This window comes from Montipora capricornis, chromosome 4 (genome assembly GCF_036669925.1).
Source record: "Montipora capricornis isolate CH-2021 chromosome 4, ASM3666992v2, whole genome shotgun sequence".
Classification (NCBI taxonomy): Eukaryota; Metazoa; Cnidaria; class Anthozoa; order Scleractinia; family Acroporidae; genus Montipora; species Montipora capricornis.
In genome coordinates, this window is record NC_090886.1 from 8,012,574 (window position 1) to 8,039,112 (window position 26,539).

Here is a 26,539-nt window from a genome sequence, read left to right on the forward strand (position 1 = left end):
GCAGGGCTGCCGTAGTGGTGGGGGAATTCGCTTCCCACCAAGGTGGTCCGGGTTCAATTCCTACTATAGTCTCGGCTTAATATGTGGGTTGAGTTTGTTGGTTCTCTACTCTGCACCGAGAGGTTTTTCTCCGGGTACTCCGGTTTTCTGCTCTCCTCAAATTGGGTGTCCCCAATTACTGCTCCAGCGCTAGAAGACTAGACATTGAAATAAAGTTCTCTTTTATGTTTTTTTTTTCCCGTTTGTCCCCTCTCTCCTTACCCCTATTTAGCCCCCATCAACCACCCCACCAGCTTAGGATACACTTTGCAACTCTTACATGGACAATTGGCTTCATAGCGAGTGTCAGCTGCGGATTTGGCGGGAAATTCTAAACACTCTTGCATATTTGATATTTCATGTTTCTTATGTTATAGTCCAGTCTTTATTGTAACTAAGCGCTGTTTTTTTGCTTAATTTGCATTCATGTTGAAAATCGTATGATTGACAGAGTCATGGGGAAAACAAAGCTCATTAAAGGAGCTGGAAAAAGGACAAGGAGCAGCTCGGAGGAAGAGGTGAGGTGTTTTACATCCGATCGGTTGACAAAAAAACTTCGTTTCATTGATTGATTATGCCGCATGAAGTTTAACATTTTCACCCCCTTTTCTTTGTTAGGAAAGAGGTCCAGTGCAACAGAACCTAAAAAGTTATTTCGGAAAGGTATAGTACTTACAATTATTAAGCTTCAAATAGAACTCTGCATGGTTATCTCGCCGTTTTACGAAGCTACAATTGTAGCGTCAGCTCTTCAAATGAGTGATATGCACGGAATTAACTAAGATATCTTCCAAGCTAAAACAGTAAGACTATGGTGGCATTACCCCCTTAAACGGACATCGCTATGAGACAATCATGGATATATCACTATGTCCACTAACCAGAGTGTAAAATATAAAATTTCACTTTAAATGCTGGCCAAAGTTTTCTTACACGCTTTTGCGTAGATGTGCTTAGAGTGTGCACATTCATGCTTACTGAGATCTTCGAAGAGACGGAAACCGTAGAGCATTGACTTTAATATCCACCAGGCCCCAGTTCTTTGAGGACGGTGCCTACTAATGCAAAGGTACATGTATTTTTGCCCCGGTTTATGATCATGCAGGAAACGGAGATCTTAACAAGTGTTATTGAAATCCAAAAAGAAAATTGTGGGTAACCACGCATTTTTCAAAGATAATTGATGAATAATGTTTGTAAAAAGCTTCAAAATACAAATCAATTTATGGCGTTCTTTCTCAAATTTAAGCTTAATTATCTCTCAAAAATGCATGGTTAGCCCCAATTTTCTTTTTGGTTACCAAGAGTACTTACTAAGATCTACTTTCCCTGGATAGTTTTAAACCACGCAAAAATATTCTGTATTAGTAAGCATCACTGATAGGAAACCCCAGTATCTAGAGATGCGCAGAAGGTATGCGCAATAACAATACTAGGCACCATCCTTAAACCATGGATAGCACTATCCGTCGGATAAATCACTATCCACTGGATAACTCAATCGGTTTTGCTAGTGTTTATCCACTAGATAGTGATTTATCCGGTGGATAGCACTATCCATCGTTTGAACAACTGGGGCCAGATGCTAAAATAAGTAAGTAAAATACAACATTTTAAGTGTCAGTCTTACATAGTGTAGGTGCGTCAATAATGGGGCAGCAGGTACAAAACACAGGTCATTGTTTTACCAATACAAGGTGTTACAATGTGTCAATCAATCTTCCATCAGGTTTATTATTTGTATCAAGTTCATTCATCAATAGTTCTAGATTTTGATTTAAAGTGATTCGACTACTGAACTTATCTGGTGAGCTTATGCTTATGGTGGCAGCGGAGTAGGTGGTTTAGGACACTGCTAGAGTCTTAGAGAGAGAAAGAGAGTACAATGTCCAACTTGGAAGAAACTACACCCCCTTTGCCATCTCAGCAGAGCGTCATAATGCAAGCTGCTGGACTCTTATACAAGGTATCGTGCCGCCAAAACCTCTAGATACCACTACTAACATAGCTGAAAACTGGAAACAGTTCAAACAGATCTGGGAAAATTACGCTATGATCACGAATCTTACTTCACAAACGGAACAGTACATGGTGGCATTATTTCCTTCACTGCCTGGGTCCAGATGCCATGAAAATCTACAATGGAATGTAGTTCGCCAGTGAGACTTGCTGCCGCACCTTATCCAAAATTATTGAGAAATTTGACAAGTTCACTATGAAAGAAGTCAACGAGACCTATGAATGCTACATCTTTAAAGGGGTAGTATCATGGGATTATCCCTTTTATTGTGACCATAAATTTACTAAATCGATTTTCAGTGACTTTTTCATTCTCAATTTGCTTCTGGATCACCGCAGTGAGATAAAAATGGATCAAATTAATTTTTAAAAGAAAAATGAGCCACACTAAGTTATTACGGAATTTATCCAAGATGCAAGGGGAGTACTTGAAAACGTCGGCCCGACATTTTCAAATTGTCATCGTTTTTTTATGCGTAACCAAAAACACTTAAGAATGGTTTCTGTGAGCTAAAATACCCATTTTGAAGAAAATTTGGCCATTAATTTTTGTTTGCCATCGGTAAACAGGTCTCCTTTGCTTTCCAGATTTTTAGTACAATCCATGACACTGCCCCTTTAACGGATGAAATCAGGGCCAAGATGAATCTATCAATGCGTACATTACTGTGCTGCAATCTCTACCGAAAACATGTGGATTTTGTGATTATCTCACTGACAGCCTGTTAAGGGATTGCACTGTTCTCAGGATAAACAACCACACACTTTGAAACGCTTGTTGCAAGAGAAAAAATTGGATCTGAAAAAGTGCATTGATTTGTGTAGAAGTAGTGACTTTTTCCAAATTAAAAATATTTCAGGGGCATCTAGTACTACAGATGATGCCCATCGACTAAAAGTACAGCCGACACCTCCATGGAAGCAAAAATATGATAAGAATGCAAAGCGTCACAAGCACCAGAAGCTAAAGATTTGCAAATTCTGGGCTGGAAATCACCCTCTGAAAAAGGAGTTATGTCCTGCATGGCAAAAGCGATGTCAGAAGTGCAATGGAAGGAATCGTTTCACTACGTTTGCTAAAAGGGCCAAGCCCATGGTGTGCACAGGCTTTCTGAGGAACCTGAGCTTGTCTGCGATGAACATGATGACAGCTTTGCATCTAGTGATTATGAATTCCTCGCCATTATTGCAGTGGAACCATCTATCCATGCAATTGAACTGACATCCGGCATGCAAGAGAAATATACACAGAGATGATGATCAATGACAAGCAAATTAAATTCAGATAGACTGTGGAGCTTCGATAAACATCATCACTAAATGTCACACCACAGGAAGTCACATAACACCATCAAACAAAACCCTGAAGATGTGGAATGGAACAGAAATGAAACCCCTCGGAACTACCCACTCAAAAGTCACGAATCCTAAAACTGGAAAGAAGTATTTACTTGAGTTTGTTGTTGTTCCTGATGACTTAACACTGCTGCTAGGTGCACATACAGCACAACAAATGGAGCTTATAACTGTGCATGAAGATCAGTTTGTCTCTACACTTCCTCTGCGAAAGAAATCATGTAAGAACATCCAAGGTATTACAACAGCTGACAAGCTAGTCTGACACTATCCAGAAGTTTTTGCCAAAGATCTGGGAACCCTACCAGACACAGGCCACCTGAGAGTTGATGAAAATGCCAAACCTTCCTTAACGCCTTAGCAACGGATCCTGACTGCCCTGAGAGAAGTTCAAAGCTGAACTAGACCGCTTAGAGAATCTTGGGTTACTAGCCAAAGTTGATGAGCCCATGGCATAGGTGAACAGTGTTGTTATTGCTACAAAGAAGTCAGATGCCCTAAGAATATGCATAGATCTGCAACCGTTGAACCAAGTCTTAAAAAGAGAAACACACCAAACTTCCAATCCTAGACAACTTAATGCCAGAGCTGGCTCGAGCAAAGATCTTTTCAACCGCTGATCCTTACTGCAGGATACTGGCACTGCCAACTTGACGACAAGTCCAGTCGTTTGACTACCTTCGGCACTCCCTTCGGAAGATACCCATGGAAGAGACTCCCATTTGGGCTATCAGCATAAAGCCATCTTAGAGATGCCTCGACCCGAAGACGTTGAAGGCATACAGAGGCTTAACGAATTTGTCAATTACTTGTCAAAGTTCCTACAGTACCTTGCCTAGCGGACCACATGGAGCCTATACGCCGCCTCACACGACAAGACACAGAGTTTAACTGGACGGAAGAGCAAGATAACGTGTTTAGAGAAGTGAAGTGCCTTGTGACTCACAATCTTATTCTCACTTGAGAAAATTTAGATGCCACATAGCAACCACAAGCTGCTGGAATCCATCCTGAAGAAGTCTCTAACGTGCACGCCAAAACGCCTTCAAGGTATGATGATGAGACTTCAGAAATATGATTATGAGGTACAGTATGAGCTTGGCACGAATCTGTACCTGGCCAATACACTCTCCAGAGCGTACCTGCCGACGACCTTACAGCCGACAGGAGCTGAGTATGCCGGCGGCGTTCTTCCTTGTATCCACATCTAAACTCCGAGAAATACAGCAGGCAACTGAGGATGACGAGATCCTGATCCTGATATTGATCCTGAAAGCTACCATGTTGTGTGGTTGGCCAGACGATTGCAATCAACTACCAGAACAGACAACCCCCTACTTTAGCGTGAATTGTCAGTACACGACGGTGTGATGTTCCGCGAGCAATGAATTGTAGTTCCTGTCAGCCTACGAAAAGACATGAAACGAAAGCTACACGCCTCACACCTTGGCACAGAAAGCTGTTTACAAAGAGCACAGGAAACCATATTCTGGCCGAACATAACGTTGAATTAAAGGAAATGATCACCACCTGTGAGACCTGTCACAAGTATGAGACCAGCCATCAGAAAGAGTCTCTGATACCACATAAGGTACCCAGTCAAACCTGGGAGTAAGTAGCAGTAAACCTCTTTGAACTAAACAAGAAAAAGTGCATGATCACAGAAGATTATTACAGCAATTTCTGGGAGATTGACCGCCTGACAAGTACCACCTCATCAGCTGTAGTTTTGAAGCTGAAGAACCTTTTGCTCACTATGGTTACCCTGATCGTTTGATCAGCGACAATGGTTCTCAGTTCCTGTCATCAGAGTTTCATAAATTCACAAACGATTGGGACTTTGAACACAGAACAAGCTTTCCTGGGAACAGCAAAACCAACGGTAAAGGGCAATCACCAGTGAAAACAGCAAAGAACCTCCTACGCAAAGGCTTGAGTGCCAGGACAGATCCATACATTGCAATTATTGATTACCGCAATACTCCCACACAAGGAATGGAATCAAGTCCTGCTCAACGCCTAATGAATAGGGGAACAAGAACAATCCTTCCCACAATGACACTATAACATCGAAACTTGACGAAAATGAGAGGCGTCTGAGTGTACACGTAAGTGACAACAAACACACTCAACTCGTACATTTTTTCTAGAGACTGAGCCTGGAATACATAAGATGAGAAGCAAGTTCTCAATCTGTGACACCCCCAGCTTCCATTGATAGAAGTATTGATTCCTGCCATTGGTCAGTTAAGTTAACGTTCCTTAGGAGCCACCGCTCTAAGCGGGAGAATGGACATTCAAACAACTTTCAAATGCCTTCGGGAGAAGTGTGCTTCAGTACATTGTAGTTTATTTCTCTCATGGTTATTGTTATCCTTCATCAGTTATTCTTATTTTTAGGAAACTTGTCACCTATGGACGACAATAGGCAAGGAAATCAAAAGTGAGTCTCATTGAACTGTTAAACATTAAATGGTACTCTTGCTTTCTACTCGAAAGGTTCATAAATAATTGAGGCACTCCAAATGGGAGCTTTATGCGATTGAAGGGTTTGTTCAACAGGCAAGTGGGGAAGAGTGGCAAAAGCTTACAATACTGTTGGTTTTGTTGTGCGATCGTATTGAAAAAAAGAATTCAGCAAAATTATCTTGGATAAAGAAGGCTGCTGCCTAAGAAAATTTTAAGGGGGCCCTCAGAGCTAAACGCTGAAAACTTAGGAGCCCAACATATGACGTGAAAGGTGTTGCTGTGAAAAATTAAGGCGCCCAGAGCTATTCTTTGGGAGCCCCAGGCTACCGGGCTCCTGTTAGGCAAAAGCCTTGATAAAGAATAATACTTACTATATGGCTGCCATTAAGAATTCAAGTTGCTGCTATGGGGTCTGTCTGAAAATAGCTAGAAGTCATGTTCATGGCAGGGAGTGGGTGGGGGGGATTCCCAGTCCACTGCCCTTAGTGAAAGTCTTGTGACTATTATTTCAGCAATTACTGCAATAATATTGTTGAAAATATGTGCACAAGTTCTCAATATGATAAGCTGCAGTAATAGTACAAAATTCTTTGCTAATTGTTTGGAGTTTGGGACACCAAAAAATAATTATTAACATAAACGACCCAAAACAAAGATGTGAGCAAAAGGAAAACAGTGACAAAAATACATGTATGTTATCTAGATCAACAGTCTTACTCCCTGTATTAAAGCAGTAATATAAACTAAAGTTAATGCATGTATATTTTGTAAACTATCTAAGAATAATAAGTTGACAACTATTGTATGTAAATGATATAATAACACTGATTTTGTTATTAATAACAATACTAATGAAATGTAGAAACAGGAGTTGTTTGTGCAACACTAGCCGGTAGGGGTCAGTTTTAGGATATGGGTCAGTTCTTTGATACTGTATGTTCATTTTTTTCACATTACCTCTTTTTATCTGCTTTTAGGACCTGCAAAGAGAAAGAGCCTAAAACTATCAACCAAAAAGGTAGACCCGTATGGCATGACTATTTCAGGGGTGAGGGGTGAAGGGGGTGAAAACTGAAACAACCCAAACCTTTACAAAATTGCTAACCTTAGGCCTAAGCGTTATCTAAAGCATATTGTTTAGGCCTAAGGTTAGCATTTTTGTTAAGGTTTGGGTTGTTTCACAGCTCTTGTACCTTTCACCCCCTACCACCGCCCCCTCACCACTCACCCCCGGAATAGTCATGCCGGTCCCTCAGAGCTTGGCTGCACTAGAGCAAACACACTTGCGTTAGTCAGCTGATTTGTTATTGACAATCACCAGACTGTTCATCAAAGCATACAATACCAGTACTTGATGATAGTTTAGGGGAAAAGAATCCCTGGTGCCTTGTTGGCAAATTATAACTTTTTGTTTAATGTTTCAGGAGAGTGAGGTCAAGAATAAAAGTCCTCCTCTTGGTTCAGGGAAAAAAGTCAGTATTGAATCTGCTTTTGGCAATAGTGATCAATCAGCTACCTCATTACAAAAGGGACAAAATAACATTAAACTAAAGGAATTTACAAAGATCTTGGAACAAAATAGGAACTTAAAGGAACTGGTCTCAGCACCTAAGGAAAGTGCCCAGCTCACACCTGATAACAAGCATGATCAAAACAATTCACCAATAGTGCTTGTTGGAGAAGATGATGACTTGATTCCACCAACGCCATCTCCTGGGGGACTACAGAGTTTCATAAATTGCATTGGCCACAAGTCTTCCCTTTCAACCAATATTTCACAGACACTTGGCTCTAATTTAAAAGATGCTTCGCTGGCAGAGACATCAGAGCATGGATTTTTAGAACCTGTTTTATCAAAAGAGACCTGTTCTCTGTCTACACTCACCACCAGCAGAAAGAAGTACAAACTCTCTAGAAAACCAAGCCGTCCAAAGTTTCTATCCAGTCCTCTGAAGAAACATGACATTTTTGGATCCAAGCCTCTTCTAAGAAATAAGCCACAATTGAAACAGGACACAGAGCAGCTTGACCAAAGAGAATCAAGCTGTGTTGATAGTTCATCAAAATTCTGTGTTCTGACGTCCAGAATGAAAAGATCCCCTGCAAAAGGATCTTCTCCAGTGAAGAAAAGATTGCAAATAGGAGTTTCCTCGTCCATGAAGGTATTGCAACTTCTAACTCTTTCTTTCGATGCTTTATTGAGGCCTGTCAAGGGGTTTTGTTTGCTGACATTGAGAATTTTCCCTATCAAACAAGACTGGCTGGAATAAAAAAAAAAGTGCTTAAGTGAAATCAGAACTTTTCTTTTGGAAAGCCTCTTAATTGAGGCTAGCCCGACCTAAGGCTTTAAAAGGTAATAAAATTAGTAGCCCTTTAAATTGTACAAACACACTTCCCCTGTTAAAAGTAACAACAACAACAAAGAAAAAGACTTGATCCCTGTAACATTTCATTCATTTTATTCAACATCTTTATTTTTATTCTTGACATGAAGTTATCAACTAGTATTTAAACTCCTCAATGACTTGGTTATGTTGGGTTCACAATAATTTACTGTGCCTTCAACTTGCATTTTAACTTGATGCTAGATGAATATGTCAGGCTTGCTTGCTTTTACTCTAAAACAGTAGAGATGATGAATAACTTTCTTGCAGGATTCTGTTAAAAATGACCTGTGGAAAACTCTGGACGAATGTTCACAGAGTAGTTACTTCAACAAAGAACTGATGCAGCATACATTGCACTCAGAACAAATATGCTACCCCATTGAAAACGGTTATATGGAAGAGAGGAGTCTAATGAATGAGTATATCTCTGGCACCAGTTTAGAGAACTGTTTAATCCGTGGAATGGCAGTGGATTCAGGTCAACAACCATTTGAGGAAGCCATAGGGAACCGTGAAGAAAAGATAATAAAAAGCAATGAATATAGCATCAACAATTATGCCCTAAATGCAGCTGTACATGATATAGGGCAATTCAACTCTCCAGTCAAAACAGATCTGTTGCAGATGACAGAGTTTAGCAAGTCTGCACAGACACCACTTTCCAAGGCAATGATGAATTCTTCTGTAGATAGTATTGGTGATTGTAATGAAGTAGAAAGCTTATTGGAAGGAGTGGAGTGGTCACCTATGATCATTTGCTCAAATAACCAGTACCATGGCAGGTATGACGCCTTGAACTTTTGCCTTGACCATTGATCAAAGGAAAGGGTATCTAAATTGTAGGTTTACATGAAGTTAAATGCAATTTAACTAAGTTAACAACTAGTAGCAACTGTGGTCAATTCTTGTCAGTGGGTTAAATGTTGTATTTGCGCCTGTGATGGATTCCTCGTGCTTTGAGTTGTAGAGCTTATTTATCTGTGTTGTGGGAAGAAGCATCCCCCCTCCCCCCCCCCCCCCACCCTACTTTCCTTTGTTTATTAGTGTAATGGGTGCCTATCTTCTCAGGGGTACCAGGGCATTGCTATAATGTACTTTAAACTTTCCCTTCCAGAAAGTGCACTTATAGGTTTTACCCTGTCTAATGCCAGACGATTTTAGCCATTAACAGGAATCTTTTGGAGAAAAAGAGTTAGCGGCATCTAGGTCCACTCAAAAACTGTGTTCCCATTTGACCTTCCCTCTCTCACACACACCTTAAGGGCCACCTTCAACTGACAGGCTTTTCGGCCGTTTGTTTTTGTTATGGAAATTTGCATTGCTTATCATAACGATCTGATTGGATGAATTTCAGCATTGACAGGATCTTCATATATGAAAATTGTTCCATGGCACACAATATGTGTCAGTTGAAGCCTTTAAAAGATTTTACTCTGTCTGATACCAGATGATGTTACTCATCAATGGGGAACTCTTCACTGGGTTGAAAAACATTTTAATATTAAACAACAGCGGTCAAAAAACATGCTTACACAAGTTAATTAAACAACAAATTTGGAGAAATGTGGCCGAACTGATTGGTTGGTAGGAGAATAACTGGAAATTGGAAACTTGCAGCTCTAAGAACAAGTTTCACAATAATTGTAATAGTGGTCTTTCTTGTGGATAACATCATTGCACCTATGTTCCTTTCTTTTTTTTTCAGTGAAGGAATGAACAAGACTTGTAAGGCACTTTTTTCTTCTTCCACTAACTTTGAGCAGACTCAACTAATATCCGAAGATCTTCAAACTAAATGTAATCTATCTGAGGTTGCTACCTACAGTCGCTTTCTCGTATTGGAGGTATCGCGTAGAGAGTTAATGGATGAGCAAGCAATTACTAAGTATGGTAGGCGTTTATCTGAGAAAATTCTTCGTCTCTTTGATGAAACTGCCTGCCAAGAAAAGTTTTGCAGTTTACGAGAAGAGTGGGAGGCTAGTGAAGTTGAGCCCGGTGACATAGTGCATATAACAGGTGGGAGTTCCTTGTTGCAGCTTTGAAGTGTCCACTATTTTTTGTCAATGTTGCATCAATATTGAACATGCCCTGATGATATGAGTGTAGTCCAGAGAGGAATTTTATTTTAGTTGATATTTTCTGTTGTTTTATCGACCTAAGCAGAAGCAATCTTCAGAGTCACTTGACCTGAGTATGATAAGCAAATTCCATAAATGATTTGGTAATTGACCAGATTGTCTTGTCAACAGAGACAATTAGCATTATTGGTCAACAGCCGTGTAAGCTGCAAGATTATTAACAACAAAGACTGTAAACTGGGATGTCTGTCTGTCTGTCTGTCAAAATTATGTTTATATCAGGGGCACCCAACATCAATTTTCGAAAATAGCTGTTTGGAAGACGATTTGAGATCTAGAATTTTCGGAACATTTGTTGTAAAATGTCTTGCTTGCCTGTGCCTCCCAGGATTTTCGAACATCTGACAAATGGCACAATTGCCCATTTTTAACAAATTTTTACCCTAAAAAGGTCACCTAGAATTTTCGGGAGCCTTTTTTCTGGCTGAAATTTTTGAAAAGGTAAGTTTTGATCCCTATAGTTTTCGGATCACTAGACTTTCAGCTAGGAAATCCAAACAGATGAAAAATTTTTAGGGAATAAAAACATGCCTATATCTACCATTTAAATACTAAAATACTCTTCACAATGCTATGTTTAAGTGGTTTTGAAGTATATTCTCATTGGGTGCCCCTGTTTGTCTACTGTCTCTCTATCTTGTCTGTCCTGTCTTTTGTCAGTGAATTTGGTCAGTTTCATAAATTTTCTGTCTTTCCTGTAGATATTCTGTAGATTGATTATTTGATGCAGTGGTTGGTATGGGCTTGTCTGCAATATTACCATGCCTTACAATAATAATTAAATTAAAGTCTGCTTAGGAGCCAGTGGCCCAACATACCGGAGCTTATCTCTGGTTTCTGTAGCATGAAGCGACTAGGAGTATTTCTACTCCCCCCTTGAAGGGATGCTAATCCATCGCAGGGCTACCCCCAGCATTAAATTTACCAGTACCCATTTATTCACCTGGGTGGAGAGAGGCACCGCGAGAGTAAAGTGTCTTGCCCAAGAACTCAACACAATGTCCCCGGCCAGGGCCCGAGCCTGGACTACTCGATCCGAAGTCGAGCGCACTAACCACGAGGCCACCAGACCTACCACTTACAATAATAATATTTCACTTAAAATGTAGATGTAATCTACTTTAAGGCACATTTGACTCAGAGACTGGATTGTGTATCCTTGACAACTCAACCGAGCAGTACTTGGTCATCCATCCAGATACCTTGGTATCAGGCACTACTGTTTCCATGGCAACAAAATGTCTGCGACAGAGCATTCTCAATGAGCGATTTCGCACTGAGGACCAGAGTGAAGCTATGCTGATTGGAACGCTTCTGCATGATTTATTTGATTTAGCAATGGAGTTTCATGGTAAGTCCTTATGTTTTTACACCTATCTCACGAGCAGATTTCATTTATGTCTTTTTTAAAACCTGTTGCATGTAGTACAGCACTGCATTTTGTGGCCAAAGTGCTCTTACTGCTGTCCCACTTACATGTACAGTGACACCTGCTGCCGTTGCTAACCTTAAACCAAGAACACTGATGGTGCTTTCAATTGACTGTATTCTTTAATAGAAATCCTTTGTTTTTACGGAGGTTCTCATTAAAATTGTCAAGATCCTGCTAAAAGGCAATTTTTTTAAACACATCTTTATTATCCTTGTTGCTTCAAAATGCCAGACATAATGTACCATTTGAAATCATCGCTCCTCATATTCTTATTCTGGAATTATTAAGGATCAATCAAACACACCCTAAATGTGTGTAGCCTTAACTAAACTCAATTCAGAAGGTCTTCATAATAAACAATATTCTTTGAAAAGCAAATCCACCATCGTATCCTACTGTACGTTATTTTTTTTGTAGAAAGTACAGGTTAAAGCCATGCCACTTCTTATATTTCTGCAAGTATGTTAAGACCAGCACCCACTGTACTATAAAATAGGCAACCCAGGCAGACAGGCAGGCTGACTTTAACTACAAACTGAACTTTAAAATAAACTTGAAATAAATTTTTGTCCTGCCCAAACAAAATGACAACCACATGATTTGAAACGGTTGGTCTGTTTGTATTTATTTTCAAGAATTCTCATCTGATTCCCTTCTGAAGAGAGCCCATGGACTCTTAGGCAAACTCTCTTACCTGGATGACCTGTACAGTTTGGGGCAGACAGAAAACTGGGCTCTGGAGAAAGTCAAAGAGCACATTCCATTGCTGTGTGACTGGGCCAAGAAATTTGTGTCTCCTTTGCCACAGTCGGATTGTGGGACCATGGAGTTTAAGACACCGGAGTACCCCCATGCCACAGAGGAGCCCAGTGTTTGCATCTCAGCTCTCACAGACATTGAGGAAAATATTTGGTCACCAAGATTTGGGCTGAAGGGTAAACAAGGCTTTATTGCAATTATAAATAGTGGGAGGGAGCAATAGTGAGTAAGTAAGGAGGTGGCATAGTGGTTAAGATGCTGGATTTCTGTGGAGATGCTACGCACTCAATCCCTCGGTGACCATTGGCTGGATACAGTATGTCTCTGGAGATTCCAAATTCAAGTCTTAACATGTGTGTGTGTCATACCACATCGCATCATATCTTTATATACCCTTGGACTGTAGAGTAGCTTGTTATAGCTAGTATCTCGGAGGACCCTACAACAGCGGGAATTACATGCCCAGACTTCAACAGGGAATGACGATGATGATATGACAACAACAACCCCAACGATGACACGTCGACGACGACAACAATGAGCCGCAAGCAAAATAGTCAAATTTCCATTAAATTTCTGTCAGCCATCCTCATGGTACACAGTTACCAAACTATTGTCACACAATATACATCAGCACACAACCTGTTATTTCAGGGAAAGTGGATGCCACTGTTGAGGTTAAAATCGACAGAAGACCCAAAATTAGGCGACACCGACCTGATACAGGAAACCAGGTGCAGACAAAAGTTCTTCCATTGGAGTTGAAGACAGGAAAAATGTTTACCAAACTCGGTGAGCTGGTTATTTCCTCTTCAGTATCTTGTTGATTTGACAGGTGGGGTGCAGGTATGTCTCACTATAACCAGTCTAACATGAGGTCAGTCAGATTCTGTATGGTATCCTTGAAACATTTAGCATAAACATTTGGCATTATTGTACCTTCACAGAGAATAGAGGGGTTATAAATTATGGTGATTGAAACTCTAGCTTTATTTTCTTTGTAGTTGCCATGACAATCCCTCTTGCTGATTGCGACATGAACACAACAAGGATGTGTCATGTGATCCCCTAGCACTTCCAAAGAAATTATAATCCTTTGAAGTGTGCAGGAGTGACTTGTATATCAATAGCAAAGCTTACAAACTATGAGCAGATTCTCTCCAAGGAGATGACACAGGACTAAGACAATGGCCAGGTGGACAATGTTATTTTGAAAAAGCACACTTTCCACGTAACAGTATTTTGCACATTACTTTCTGCTTCAACTATCTTTGAAACATTTTTACCAACTTGTGTCCCTCTATTCGTCTCTTACAACAAGTTTCATTGTAAGGGGTAATAGTTTTGCCTGTCTACATTCATTCCCTTAACATTAATCGTTTCTCTAGTGTAATTACTATAAAGGTTAAATGAAATATGAAGAAAATAAAGTTAACAGAACTTAGTACTACTCACTTCAAGGCTGGCCTGAAAACTTAGGCTTTCTCAGTGGAAAAAGTGCCATTCAGATAATGCTATTTTATTTTCACTGACTCATCTTACAAGATAGCGGCTAGAGTAGTAATATTGGAAGCATAGCAAGATAACAGAACCCTTCTTTTTGTCATTTCAAGATAAAATCAAGCCAACGCTTAGTGCCTCATTTCTCTCAGAACCTTTTCCTTTCATTGAAAAAGACATGACATTTAACTTGATTAACAAAATATACCAGGTGCTGCGAAAGGTGTATTGAGAGATTTATGCCTTCGGATTGCCTTCCAGTGAAGAAACTACTAACAGTTGAGACTAGTCTTTTTCTTTCAACCTTAGGATCAATCGAACACCGAGCACAAGTAATCCTGTACACTCTACTGATGTCGGATCGCTACTCTCAAGCGATTGATGCTGGCTTATTGTTCTACCTCAAGTCATCTCATATGCTCAGTGTACCAGGTTTTCTGCACGAGAAAAGAGCACTGGTCATGAAAAGGAATGAAGTCGCACGATACTTGACTCTCAACAGGGCTGGAACGACGGGAACCATGCCAGGTGGGTCAATTTACTTATGCTTTCAAGTCTGTGTTTTAAATGGTCGTGGTAACGGATTTATGTACCGCACATATCACATAGAGCGACTTTCGTATGACCTTGAAAAAAGTGTTCCCAATTTGTTTCACGGACCGATGTTTGGCAAGATTAAAACAAAAGCTTCTCAACGATGAAATGATATATGAAATGGATCATATATGAACTGCGGATATGAAATCAAGTGAAGCTATGGGGCGTTTTCCACTTACAAAAAATTTCCGGAAATTTCGGTGGAAATTTCCATCGGTTGAAAAACGTGTTCCATTTAACTCAGGTCCGTTCGCCGCTCAGTGATTGCGATTTTACGCGCCAAAATTTAAAAATTTGGCCGTGAATAGCCTGGAAGTGGTAAGACCTTTCAAAAGTTGTAAATGGAACACACATTTCCATCGGAAAGTTTCCAACGAGAAAACAGCACTACCTTTTCAGAAGTTCCGTTTATTCCGGAAATTTTCCAATGGAACGAACCAAAAACGTGTGTTCCATTTACATCCCAACCGGAATTTCCAGAATTTCTTGGTAAATGGAAAACGCCCATGATCTTCGCAGTTATGACCGCCAAGGAAACTCCTAATATGGGCATTAAACGGTTCGATTGCCCAATCACTTTACTGCATTTCAAATGACGTCGAAGCGAAATGCCGATCGCTTTCCAGAAAGTTCTATGGAGAGATGACGTTGTTTGCATCCGCGTTCGCTAAGCCAATGAAAATTCGCGCTCGTTTGTTTTTTTTTTTCGATAAGCCAGTTAAATGTTTTGCGTTTTTGTTCTGTTTTTACGTTTATTTTTCAAAGTCATACGAAAGTCGCTCTATGACCTCGTTCGCATGATACTCTCCTACCCGTCCCACGGCGATTTGCAATTCTCTCAAAATTCTCTCTTATACAGTCAGGTGTATGAAAACTGCAAACCGCAGACTGCAGACTGTCTATAAATAGCACTGATAAACAGTATTTAAGTCTAAGCACCAATTTTAAAACGGTTATCTTTTATTATTAAATTCTCAACCTCGGATAAGGCATTTCGCGTGCTCTGATTGGTTCACTCAATCTAGGTTATCAGCTCATATACCTTAGTTTGACCTTATATGGTAAATGATGGCGCTAAGCGTTGCTAAGCTAAAAATGTTTCCGCCGGAAAGCGAAATTTCTCTCTGAATAGACCCAAAAAAAAAAAAAAAAAATTTTGTGGAAAGTTTGGATCAATTCCGACATTCAGAATTACGCTTAAAGGCAAGAAATGTTTTTGTGATGAACCTACGTCTGTCTGACCACAAGATATTACACAAGCAACATCGCATCTTCATCAAGTTTTTTCGATTTCCCTCGGATTTTCTCGCTTTCTTCGCTCGTATTTCGTATTTTTTGGAGTTTAAGGAATTTAATAAAACAATTATTCCATTTGCGCTTGTTGGATATGAGACAGGTTATAGCCAACTCGCCGTTACGCGCCTCGTTGGCTATTTACCATCTCATATCCAACGCGCGCTCATGGAACAATTGTTAAATAACCGCGAGTTAGGTTTAGTCTGTAGTCTGCAAGTATCAGACGCCGCATACAGTCTCATGGCGGGTTTTACAATTCTCTGAGAAAAAGACCGCCAATACCGGGAGTATCCCTATACTCTTCACGAACAGTGTGTGTGTGTGTGTGTGTGTGCTTTAACGTCTCGCAGTGTTGATTAACAGGAAAGGTTGTAAGACGGGACTTGCGGTTTATAGTTCTTGAAAGCCTAACCATTTACAGATAAAATACAAAGCCAGCACTGTCTCCTCAGTTATATTTTAAGACCGGAGTTTTCAGTGAACCCGTGATCTCCCGCACTAAAGTCCGATCTTCAAACAACTGAGCCGGTCGTCGGTGTCTTAACCCTATATTTGGTGTCCTGCAGCTTGGTTGTTGAAACTTAAGTCCTCTTTCTTAATATTGATATGACAATCGTCTTTTTTTTCTTCCTGATTATCGTGCAAGAGGTCACTCGAAACAACACCCAAAGTCTCTGGAGAATTGAGAAGAATGGTGATCGATCCCCGCCCCTACATTAAGCAGAGTCGATCTTCCCTACAATATTCTGACCTTATGTGAAAGCTAACCAGCCCTATATCAATTCATCATCACATAAATCAGTGCTTAGACGGAAACTCTGTGGGGTGGATCGACTCAGGTTGATGTGTGATAGATGGACTCTGGGACGGATCAACCAGTTAGCAAACGGAAATTGCTCCTTTTTGGTGAGATCCACACTGTGTGTGGTAACACTCTCTAGTCTTCCCAGTGAATACGGTGATAACCCGTAGACCCCCTCTCACACTTGCTTGCAAAATCTTTGAATCATCAAACACTCGCGCCGTTCGCTCAGCGTAGGGATGGGGTGTAAGTCAATTCGCCCCCAGGGCAATTAATTAGTCGGGGCTAATTGTCCATGGGGCGAATTTTCTTGATACCGTAGGAATGTAATCCCAAGTAATTCCCGGCGTTTTGGTCTGGCCTATTGCAGCGTAGAGAATGCGTTTAAGAACTGGAATATTAAGGTCATTTACCACGTCTTTCTGAACTTGTAGCAATGTTAAAGGATCTCAACACCTGCCGTCGTTGTCCTCAAGCTCCGAACTGCACCATTTTCCACAAAGCAGCCGAACAAGGAGACAGCGTGACCAGCGGTCTTGGGTCATTCTTTAACGAGACAACGGACCACATGACAAAGACATACACCACCTTCTTCACCAACTGGTTCAAACTGGTTTGTTTGGAGGGAAAGGAAATGGAAGAGAAGAGGACTCAGCGAGAGATATGGTGCTTGGGCGGATGGGAAAGGGAAAAGATTGGACGTTGTTTTAGTGGTATGGTGTTGAAGCCACAGGAAGACCACGCTGCTAGTATGAGTGATAGACACTATATCAAACACACGTTTGAACGAGCAGAAAACCATCCCAGTATGACACCGCTACACGAGATACCCATTGCTGTGGGAGAACGTGTGATTTTGAGTGATGAAAGCAGAGGAGTTATATCTCTCGCAGCAGGTAGTAACATCTAGGTATCATTCTGGAATTTTTCTGTTTCCAGGCGACATTGGTCATAGCTTTCTTATCCCTATTTGTCCGGAAAAACAACTAATTTTCTCCGGTTTTTTTTTTTATTTTCAATGCGTTGTTCCTCTTAGAAGGGATTTAATGCCGTTTCATTCCATAAAACAGGTAGATGAAGTGTTTATTGTCTCATTTGCGTAGGTTATGTCCATGAGGTTAAAACAAAGGAAGTTGTTGTCTTATTAGACCGCGATTTAACAAAGAGGTAAGCGTAGATTTTTTAAGTCGCCATTCAGTAAAAATTTGTTGAAGAGTTATCTCATAATTGTTGCATCTATAGTCACTCACATCTAGGCCGCAGTAATTCCTTTGTCTTTTGATAACAGCTGCTGAAAACCGCCTTATCGCAATAATGCACGTATTTTTTTAGCATAAAACCACACAACCAACGGATTTGAGTTTTCATGCAAGCCCGGCATATCTTTATACTCGACAAAAGTAGTTTCGTAGTTACAAAAACAAAGAAAAAATACATTTATCTCCTGTTAACCACTCCGATTCCTGAAAAAGGATCATTTATTGCTTTACAGAACACGGTACAAAAAGGAGGTAAACTTATGAACGACGCTTGAAAAGAGTAAATTACATCATTGCGACTAATTTTACCGATTGAAATGGAGGTGTTAGGAAAACAAACACTGTACGAACGGAGAGAGATAGATGTAAATATTAAGATGATCACAATTTGCTAACAAACGTTTCACTAAAACGTTAGTATGCGTGTGATTGTGTAGTCAGCCTTCCAGTAATACTTTTTTTCACTCGAGGTACGATGCACAACCTGAAGACACGAGTTCAAGTCTCTACCGCTTGGATAAGGATGAAGAGTACAGTACACTGACCACACTGTGGTCCAATGTGGCCAAACTGTTCAAGGGAGATTCTGACAGAGACGCTCAACTGCGTCGGCAAATAATTGACTTGGAGCCACCTGTGTTTTCGAGGAAAAGAAAAAACGATACAGAAGGCATGTCGAGCCAAACATCGGAAATCACTGAGTATTTTACGCCACAGTCTTCGTAAGTTCATGATTTGTAGTCGTTGAAATACGTACATACATACATACATACATACATACATACATACGTACATACATACATACATACATACATACATACATACTCACTCACTCACTCACTCACTCACTCACTCACTCACTCACTCACTCACTCACTCACTCACTCACTCACTCACTCACTCACTCACTCACTCACTCACTCACTCACTCACTCACTCACTCACTCACTTACGTACGTACATACCTACACACTTAATCGGCCACTCCACACAGGGGCTTCTCAGCACCAATGATAATACAAAAGAAACGTTTTTAAGAATACCAACTGGGTGGAGGCAAACAAGGTGGCTAATATAGCGATGGACTCGGTGAACGGGTGCGTTGATCATACAGTGCCGATTCAGCCGGGGCGTCTTTTAGATAAGAGGCGTTTGTTAGAGAGGGTTTATGCGCTTCCGTTGGCGTTGGTTTATAAGCGCTTGTCGCCTAACGGCCTTAACAGTCACGCAGTTATCGTCACAAAACCTGCAACTGTCCCGGCTGAGATTCAGGAATGGGTTTGTCAACAAGGTTGATATGGTAAGTTGACCACCGTAGAGAAATTTGAAAGCTGGCGGTTTTAGCGTTAGCCCGTCGTTGAAGTAATTCGATCTGTGCTTAACTTCCCCATCGACACAGCACCACAATTTGTATAGGTAATCACATGAATTTCGATTGCAATTTGGAATAAATAAACACGAGTAAATTTTTATTCCAAATTACACTCGAAATCATGTGATTACTTATTAATAATACACATGAAAAAAGTCGAGATGGTTAAGTAGAAGATGCGCACGCGTATCACGCAATCACGGAAAAGTTGCTCCATAAATTGCGCCATCCAAAGCTAACGTTTGATTTCAAAACAAAAGATTTGATTGGTTCTTACCAAGCCTTATTGTTTATTAGCCAATCATAATCCAGAATTTAGATGTGTAATTTACACTGGTGTTACACTTGAACTACACTGCTCTCTGCCAATCAGAATCGAGTAATTTTTAATGTACATTGTAAGTATGTGTAATCAAATGGCGACGAGTATAATTAGGAAATAATTTCACGCGCGTTTCGTCAAAATTCAGATAATTTCCCGAGCCTATAGGCGAGAGAAATTATCAGAATTTTGACAAAATGCAAGTGAAATTATTTCCTAATTTCACGAGAAAACCATTTGATTACCTTTTAATGTCGTGGGTGACAAATTACGCTTACAGCCGTAAATCGCTCGAGTACTTTATCCAACTGCTCGGGAAGAATCATCTCCAGGTTTTTCTCAAGGCTATTTTCGTCACACCACTTCTCAAAAACTCTCACCCAGTTAATTGTGCTCTCTCGCGTATTTAAATTTTCTACCACTTTTTTAATTTTGTACCTCTTCACTGATGGTCACTGTCTTAAATGCCGACGCCATCTTGGCTCTGATTGAGAAGAGATGTTACCATGGCAATTTTGTAATTTCACATGTGAAATTATAAATTAACGCTGAAATTTCGCACCAAAATTAAGGAGTAATTTGTCACCCATGATATTACTTTAGAAATTGTCTCCTGAGATACGTTGTAAATTGCACTCTCTGTACCTGACCACTGAAGTTATTTATTGTTGATCTCCAGGTCTCAAAACAGAAGCCAAACAATCCCTGATCCTTGCACAGAAGCCATTCTAAACGAACTGAACTCTGACCAGCGGAAGGCAGTTTCCAAAGCACTGTGTGCGCACCACTATGCCTTGATCCTTGGTATGCCAGGCACTGGTAAAACCACCACCATCTCCTGCCTGGTGCGGGTACTAGCGGCCAGTGGAAAGTCTGTTCTGCTCACTAGTTATACCCACACTGCTGTGGATAACATTCTACTCAAGCTTAAGGAGGTTTGTTTGTTGAGGCAACGAGTATAGTACATCGTATGAAAGCGAGTGCAATTCGGGATTTATGGGCATAAGTGATGTTTCTAAAGTTCTAATTTGTGAACTTTTTAAACATCACGGGTGACCATGAATCGCGAAAGTCACCAGCAAGTTCACTCGATTTTTTACTTATATATTAATTACTCCTAGTCCATCGCTGTATTTTCGGTGGTCTTGAAAGCTTTTAGGTCCGTATCATTCGTGGAAAAAAAACCCAACGAGAAGCTAAGTCGCGTCGACCCGGAAAAATGCCTGTACTTGTGATACTCAAATAGGAAACGCTCAAACGTACGGTAGTTGTAATGTTTTATCGTATATCTCGTTCCTAGGCGAATGTTGATTTTCTCCGCCTCGGACAAGTTCATAAAGTGCTTCCTGAATTACAGTCACATACATCTCAGAGGGCGGCTGCTGATATCAAGACTGTGAAAGCACTGAAACAGCTGTACGAGTCTAAGGTAAACGATCATTATGAGAAAATGAACTAAAGTGAACTACACGTTTGCGCTTTGATAAGTTACGGTTAGTTTAGTGGAACAGGAGATAAACGCACTTAGTAAGAGCCGATATCTGAATTTTGTTGCATGAAAAAAGCACCCCTTCCCTCTCCCCCAACGTAAGGGTGACGCTCACCTCTTCGCAATTGCACCTAAAGGAAAACGAATAGAAAAATTGGGAAATGAAGAAGGATTGGCGCAAATAAATCTGTAAAACCGTTTAGTTTGAATGTGGGAAATAAATTGTCATGAAAAATCAGACTTTTCAAGTAATATGTGAAACATGAGAGGGAGTTTCATTGGATATCCAAACACCGAAAAGCGAGTTGAAAAGTGAGGCCGAAGGCCGAGTTTTTTTAACCGATTTCGAGGTGTTTGGATATTCGATGAAACACTCTTTCGAGTGTTTGATATTACTTCTCAAAGAAATCAGTATTTTAAGAGATATTTTGGATCAAAGTTGGCGAAATTTTATGGCAATTAAGACCAGGGGTACTTACCATTTACACGGGAAAACCGGAAATTCCAGTTGGAAGATCAAATGGTTCGCGCCATTCCGTTTGGGAAGCTTAAGAAAATTTGAGCTTTGATTTGTGGTGATGCAATTTTTCTGCTCTTTTAAGCCTCTCTAGCTGACGTGTATAGACATTTTTGCGATTTCCTCTCCCGCAATGTCGCATTTAAGTGTTTAATGCTTATGCCTGAAATTTCCAACCGGATGGTTTTTGTAAATGGTAAGCACCCCACATATCCAAAACTTCCTTCACGGTAGTGATATCTTTTGTTTTTGGCTTATGAGTTATTAAAGAGTTTGAGACATTCTGATAAATTGTGTTTTGGTCTGTCGAGAGAATGTGGAAGGAAAACTCATTTACTTTAGTTCGATCAGTAAAGTACATTTTCAAAATTTTGTGAAAACAAATTAGCAATGGTAGCAGTCTCGTGGATACCGGCAGCACAGCAGTGGACAAAGTTACTTTTTTCGAGAAGGCAAAGGATGCTTTCCATTTGACAGAACTGACCAACCCAGACCGGGCATTTGGAAGGACTAACTCCACAACGTCTGACAGGTCTGGCAGGCCAGTTCTGACAAAAGGAAAGCGCCCCAAGTTAAGTTTTTTTTTTTGTTATGGGGCTTACGACGTCACAAAAACGGGCGTTGCGAGGAAAACAATCGTGCCTCACGTATGGTACTGTTTTTTTGTCCTCGTCGCACGTGCAGCACGATTTTTTCTTTGAACTCTTTTTATGATGTCAAGAGCCCAGAAAGGAAAAACTGATAGGAACTGAATTCGTCCACTCCTCGCTGACTGGTGGCCTTGACCATAATGTGAGAACGAGCCAAATTATGAGCCCCTATTTGAAGTGTATTAAGAAATGACCGAAAAGTTCATCGAAAAAGTAGAAGATAGTCTTCAACTTTTGCGACAATTAAATATAGTAAGGCATTCTTTCTGTCTCACGCGTGTCAAGCCTTGTTCAACCGATTCTCCCTTGGAGTTACAGAGGGGAAGATCTTGCCAGAACATATAGTCGCATAGTGGCGATGGACGTGAAAAGAACGCTTCGCCAAAGAGAAGGTAGGGGTGGGGGGTTAAAAATCTGTAAACGGATGAACGCATGAACCAGCAACAAAAAGTTGTGCCAGTGTCATTAAATATACCGTGAAAATTTTGCGAACCTTGGTAACGGGGCTTGACCATTTTCTTCTCTCTCGTATCTTTCGTTCCACAGTCTGTTGTGGCGACCACTTGTTTGGGAGTGAACCACGCCCTTTTTTCGCAACGCATGTTTGATTACTGCATTGTGGACGAGGCTTCTCAGATAACACAGCCCGTGTGCATTGGACCTCTGCGAAGAGCTCGAGTGTTTATTTTGGTGGGAGACCATTATCAGTTACCTCCCCTTGTTCAGAGTGTTGAGGCCAGGTATGGTTTGATCGCAATCCTGTTATATTTTTAGCCCGCTCGGACGTTCTCTTAGCCGTCGTTAAAGTTTTTGCTCCCTGATATATTTTGAGATCATGAGACGTTCCTAGCCACGACTGGACTGGATGCTAAAACAAATTCGTGAATTTCCTTTTTAAGATACAAAGGGATTTTTGACACCCGAGATAAGCACGAAACTTTTCGGAACTTCCGAGAAATGTACACTGGAGGTCCGTAGAGTTCAAAGCAGGGTTAACGCTTACCCGAGTTAGGTTCGATGTAAACCATGTAACGGCATCTATCAGTTGGTATTTATCCTGACGTAGCAATAGTGCCCCTCTGTGGTGTGTTGTCAACAACTCCTAGGACCTTCAACAACCAGGGGCCCCATACAAGGGTAATACCCTAAGCGGCCATTTCCAGTAACAAACATCGTTTTTGCTTCCGTGAGTGCACGCTTGCGGGCCCTTCGATTGCAAGGACGGTATTTTCGTTCACTGAAATCCAACAATGCTGATGAGTTTGCCCTGTCAACAGGGAGGGCGGGATGGACGTAAGTTTATTCAAGCGTCTCTCTGAGCAGCATCCTCACGCCGTTGTCAGTCTTGAACATCAGTATCGAATGAACCAGGATATCATGGAGCTCTCCAACACGCTGATATACGAGAACAGGCTTAAATGCGGGACCCAGGACGTTGCACGTGCTCTCCTTCAACTACCTAACTGGGACGAACTGGTCAGTTTCGTCAAAGAAAACACCAAAGATCCTACAGGTGGGAGTGTTTTTTTCTCTACTCGATCTTTTGGCGTCTTTTTATGCTTAATATTAGGGCTGTCAACTACATGCCTCCGATGATGGTAAGATTAGAATTGCACAGTTGAATTGCTTGAGCGGAATTCTCAAAGCTGGGGTCTGAGAAATTCCCCTCCGAAAAAGAAATTGTATATGGTGTGCTGAATGATTGGTCATCCTCTTCAATCCTCAACCACTTAATCCATATCGGGAGGTACTTTTTATGTAGTAATGCGTTTCAGGAACATAGGAAGTTACAATTTGCAGACTTTATCAATTCTGTTTATAAAAAATTAAAAGTGGAAAAATACGTTTCTGTCATAACAAATATCCACACTGCTTTTTTGTAAAAAAAAATGGCATAGGTTTCTCTAGTGATATATTTTGGTGATGTTAATCAAGTCAAGTGTTTTGATCTGTAAATCTTTAACGTGTATTTTGGTGATTGTAAAGAAAATAAATAAATAAAAATTCCCCTCCGAGTTTTTTAGACAAGACACAGGGAGCAAGAGGGAATTTATTTTTTACCACAATTGTTTGTAATCTCGCAATCTGATTGGCTAATTTGCCGTTGTCTGGACAATGCTGCTCGCGTTATGCTCACGTCAACCTGTCACGCAATTGTAATAGCCAATCGGGAACGCTCATTTTGGGAAATGAACCAATCGGATTGCGAAAAAATTATAGTCAAGTTAACGTTTGCTTTTCTTTGTGTCATGATCTTGGTTTCTTTGACGTTGAATATTGTGGTAAAAAACAAATCGAACCTGGATCAGCGTTATCTGTCCTCTTATCGACACCAATATTCGTCATCACAGTGGTCAAAGTTTGTTGTGGACTCATTCGACTGCACTTCGTGAGTCCACAACATTGTGCGGTAGCCTCTCAGCTCCTACAAGGTCTCACCTGATTGGAGACCACCCTTGAGGTTTAACAAAAGAACAAATAACAGAAACAATGGCTCTTTTGTTTTAGGCCTAGGGTAACAGAAACAATGGCCCTTTTGTTTTAGGCCTAGGGTCCATTGTTTCTGTTATTTGTTCTTTTGTTAAACCTCAAGGGTGGTCTCCAATCAGGTGAGACCTTGTAAGAGCTGCGAGCTGACCCACATTGTGACCACTGTGATGACGCAAATCGTTGTCGATAAGACGACAGACAACGCTGGACCACGTTCGATTTGTTAAAGATATCATTTTCGTCCCACGAATCTAATGATGATTGTCTGATATCACACTCTATGTTAGGTGGAAATTTGGGTTGTTAACAAGTTTTAGGCCTTATTTCGAGCTTTTTTATAAGTGCCTTGAAATCGTTTGTTTTTTCTTTCAGACACCTGGCTTTTGGACGCAGTCGTTCCTAGTCGCCCGGTAGTGTTTTTAGAGACGGACGAAATTCCTGCACCGGAGACTCGGTCCGAACACTTGGTATCCAATGAAGTTGAGGCTTCGTTAGTTTATCAGTTGGCCTGTGGTCTCTTGAGAGGTGGACTAGATCCCTCTTCATTGGGAATTATCTCTCCTTACAGGCACCAGCTGAAGCTCATATCACAAGTCTTCAATAGGGATGCCAACATCGAACACAGTGAAATTGAGATAAACACAGTGGATAAATATCAAGGGCGGGACAAGTCTTGTATTATTGTGTCGTTAGTTCGCAGTAACGAGCATTGCAATGTGGGAGATCTGCTGAGGGACTGGCGTCGTGTCAATGTGGCAGTGACACGTGCCAAGCGGAAATTGATCATGATTGGTTCATTGAGCACGCTTAAAGGAAGCTTGCTTCTCCAGGAGCTTTTTGACCTGCTGGAGCAAAAGGACTGGCTTCAGGTTCTACCTCGTGATGCTCACAAACTGTACGACTTTGTTGGAAAGTCTTCCCAGGTTACTCCAGTTAAAATCGTGGAGACTGGAAGATATCGAGTTTAAATTAGTCTTAACGCTGTGCGTGAAGTTATTTAATCTTTTTGGTCTCTCGAATCTACTTTTTCTCTGGTCGTGATAACATTGTGATGTAATTACATATGAGGATGGATGCTTTGATGCGATTTCTGAATTTCATTGTCATGTTCGATGTGAATACATGTCGTCATCATTCCTCTCCGATCTGAGTTAACGTTTATGGTCGTGATGGGCCAACGTGATCTCCTCTCCAAAATTATCGATTATCAAAAATCATTAAGTTTCTGTGAATATCTATTATTTACTAATTTAGACTATAGTGTCCCAGGTCGTGTGATAGCTGAGCAAACAAGGAAAAAAATATATATCCTTGGACTGGACTTGAACCCAGAGCTTCTGCTTTATAGGAATGGCTTCTTTTCGCTTCAGCTCTGAAGAGCTACAGTAGGCACCGATATATATATATATAATATTTGTTGTAAAAATGCGTCTCGTATGGCATATCACTGCTGGATGGTGGTTAGGTCCAACCTTAAATTTAAAATGTATACCTTTGTTGCTAAGTTTGGTAAGCGATCTTTTGTACTCTTCAACATTGTTTCCTAGCTAGGGATTCTAAACGTTTACATCAGAGTTTAGCATAATTACATTATTGTGGTGTGGTGACCAAGTGGTTACGTGAAGGACATTCTCAGGGTCGAGTCC

At 40.7% G+C, this 26,539-nt stretch overlaps 2 protein-coding genes across 2 annotated transcripts; both read left to right on the top strand.

Annotated features, from left to right (window-relative positions):
- Positions 1-494: 494 nt before the first annotated feature.
- LOC138046041 (uncharacterized) lies at positions 495-8,153 on the top strand. Its single transcript, XM_068892726.1, has 5 exons — positions 495-557; positions 658-702; positions 5,815-5,857; positions 6,861-6,901; positions 7,308-8,153. The coding sequence occupies exons 1-5, from the start codon at positions 495-497 to the stop codon at positions 8,151-8,153; spliced, it is 1,038 nt and encodes a 345-aa protein (XP_068748827.1).
- A 314-nt stretch (positions 8,154-8,467) lies between these two features.
- On the top strand, positions 8,468-26,472 carry LOC138044439 (DNA replication ATP-dependent helicase/nuclease DNA2-like). Its single transcript, XM_068890951.1, has 14 exons — positions 8,468-9,052; positions 9,976-10,286; positions 11,535-11,759; positions 12,476-12,775; positions 13,254-13,391; positions 14,409-14,627; positions 17,229-17,690; positions 17,898-17,961; positions 18,524-18,775; positions 20,427-20,682; positions 21,048-21,176; positions 22,950-23,143; positions 23,681-23,916; positions 25,266-26,472. The coding sequence occupies exons 1-14, from the start codon at positions 8,610-8,612 to the stop codon at positions 25,859-25,861; spliced, it is 3,825 nt and encodes a 1,274-aa protein (XP_068747052.1). The 5' UTR covers positions 8,468-8,609; the 3' UTR covers positions 25,862-26,472.
- The last annotated feature ends 67 nt before the right edge of the window (positions 26,473-26,539 follow it).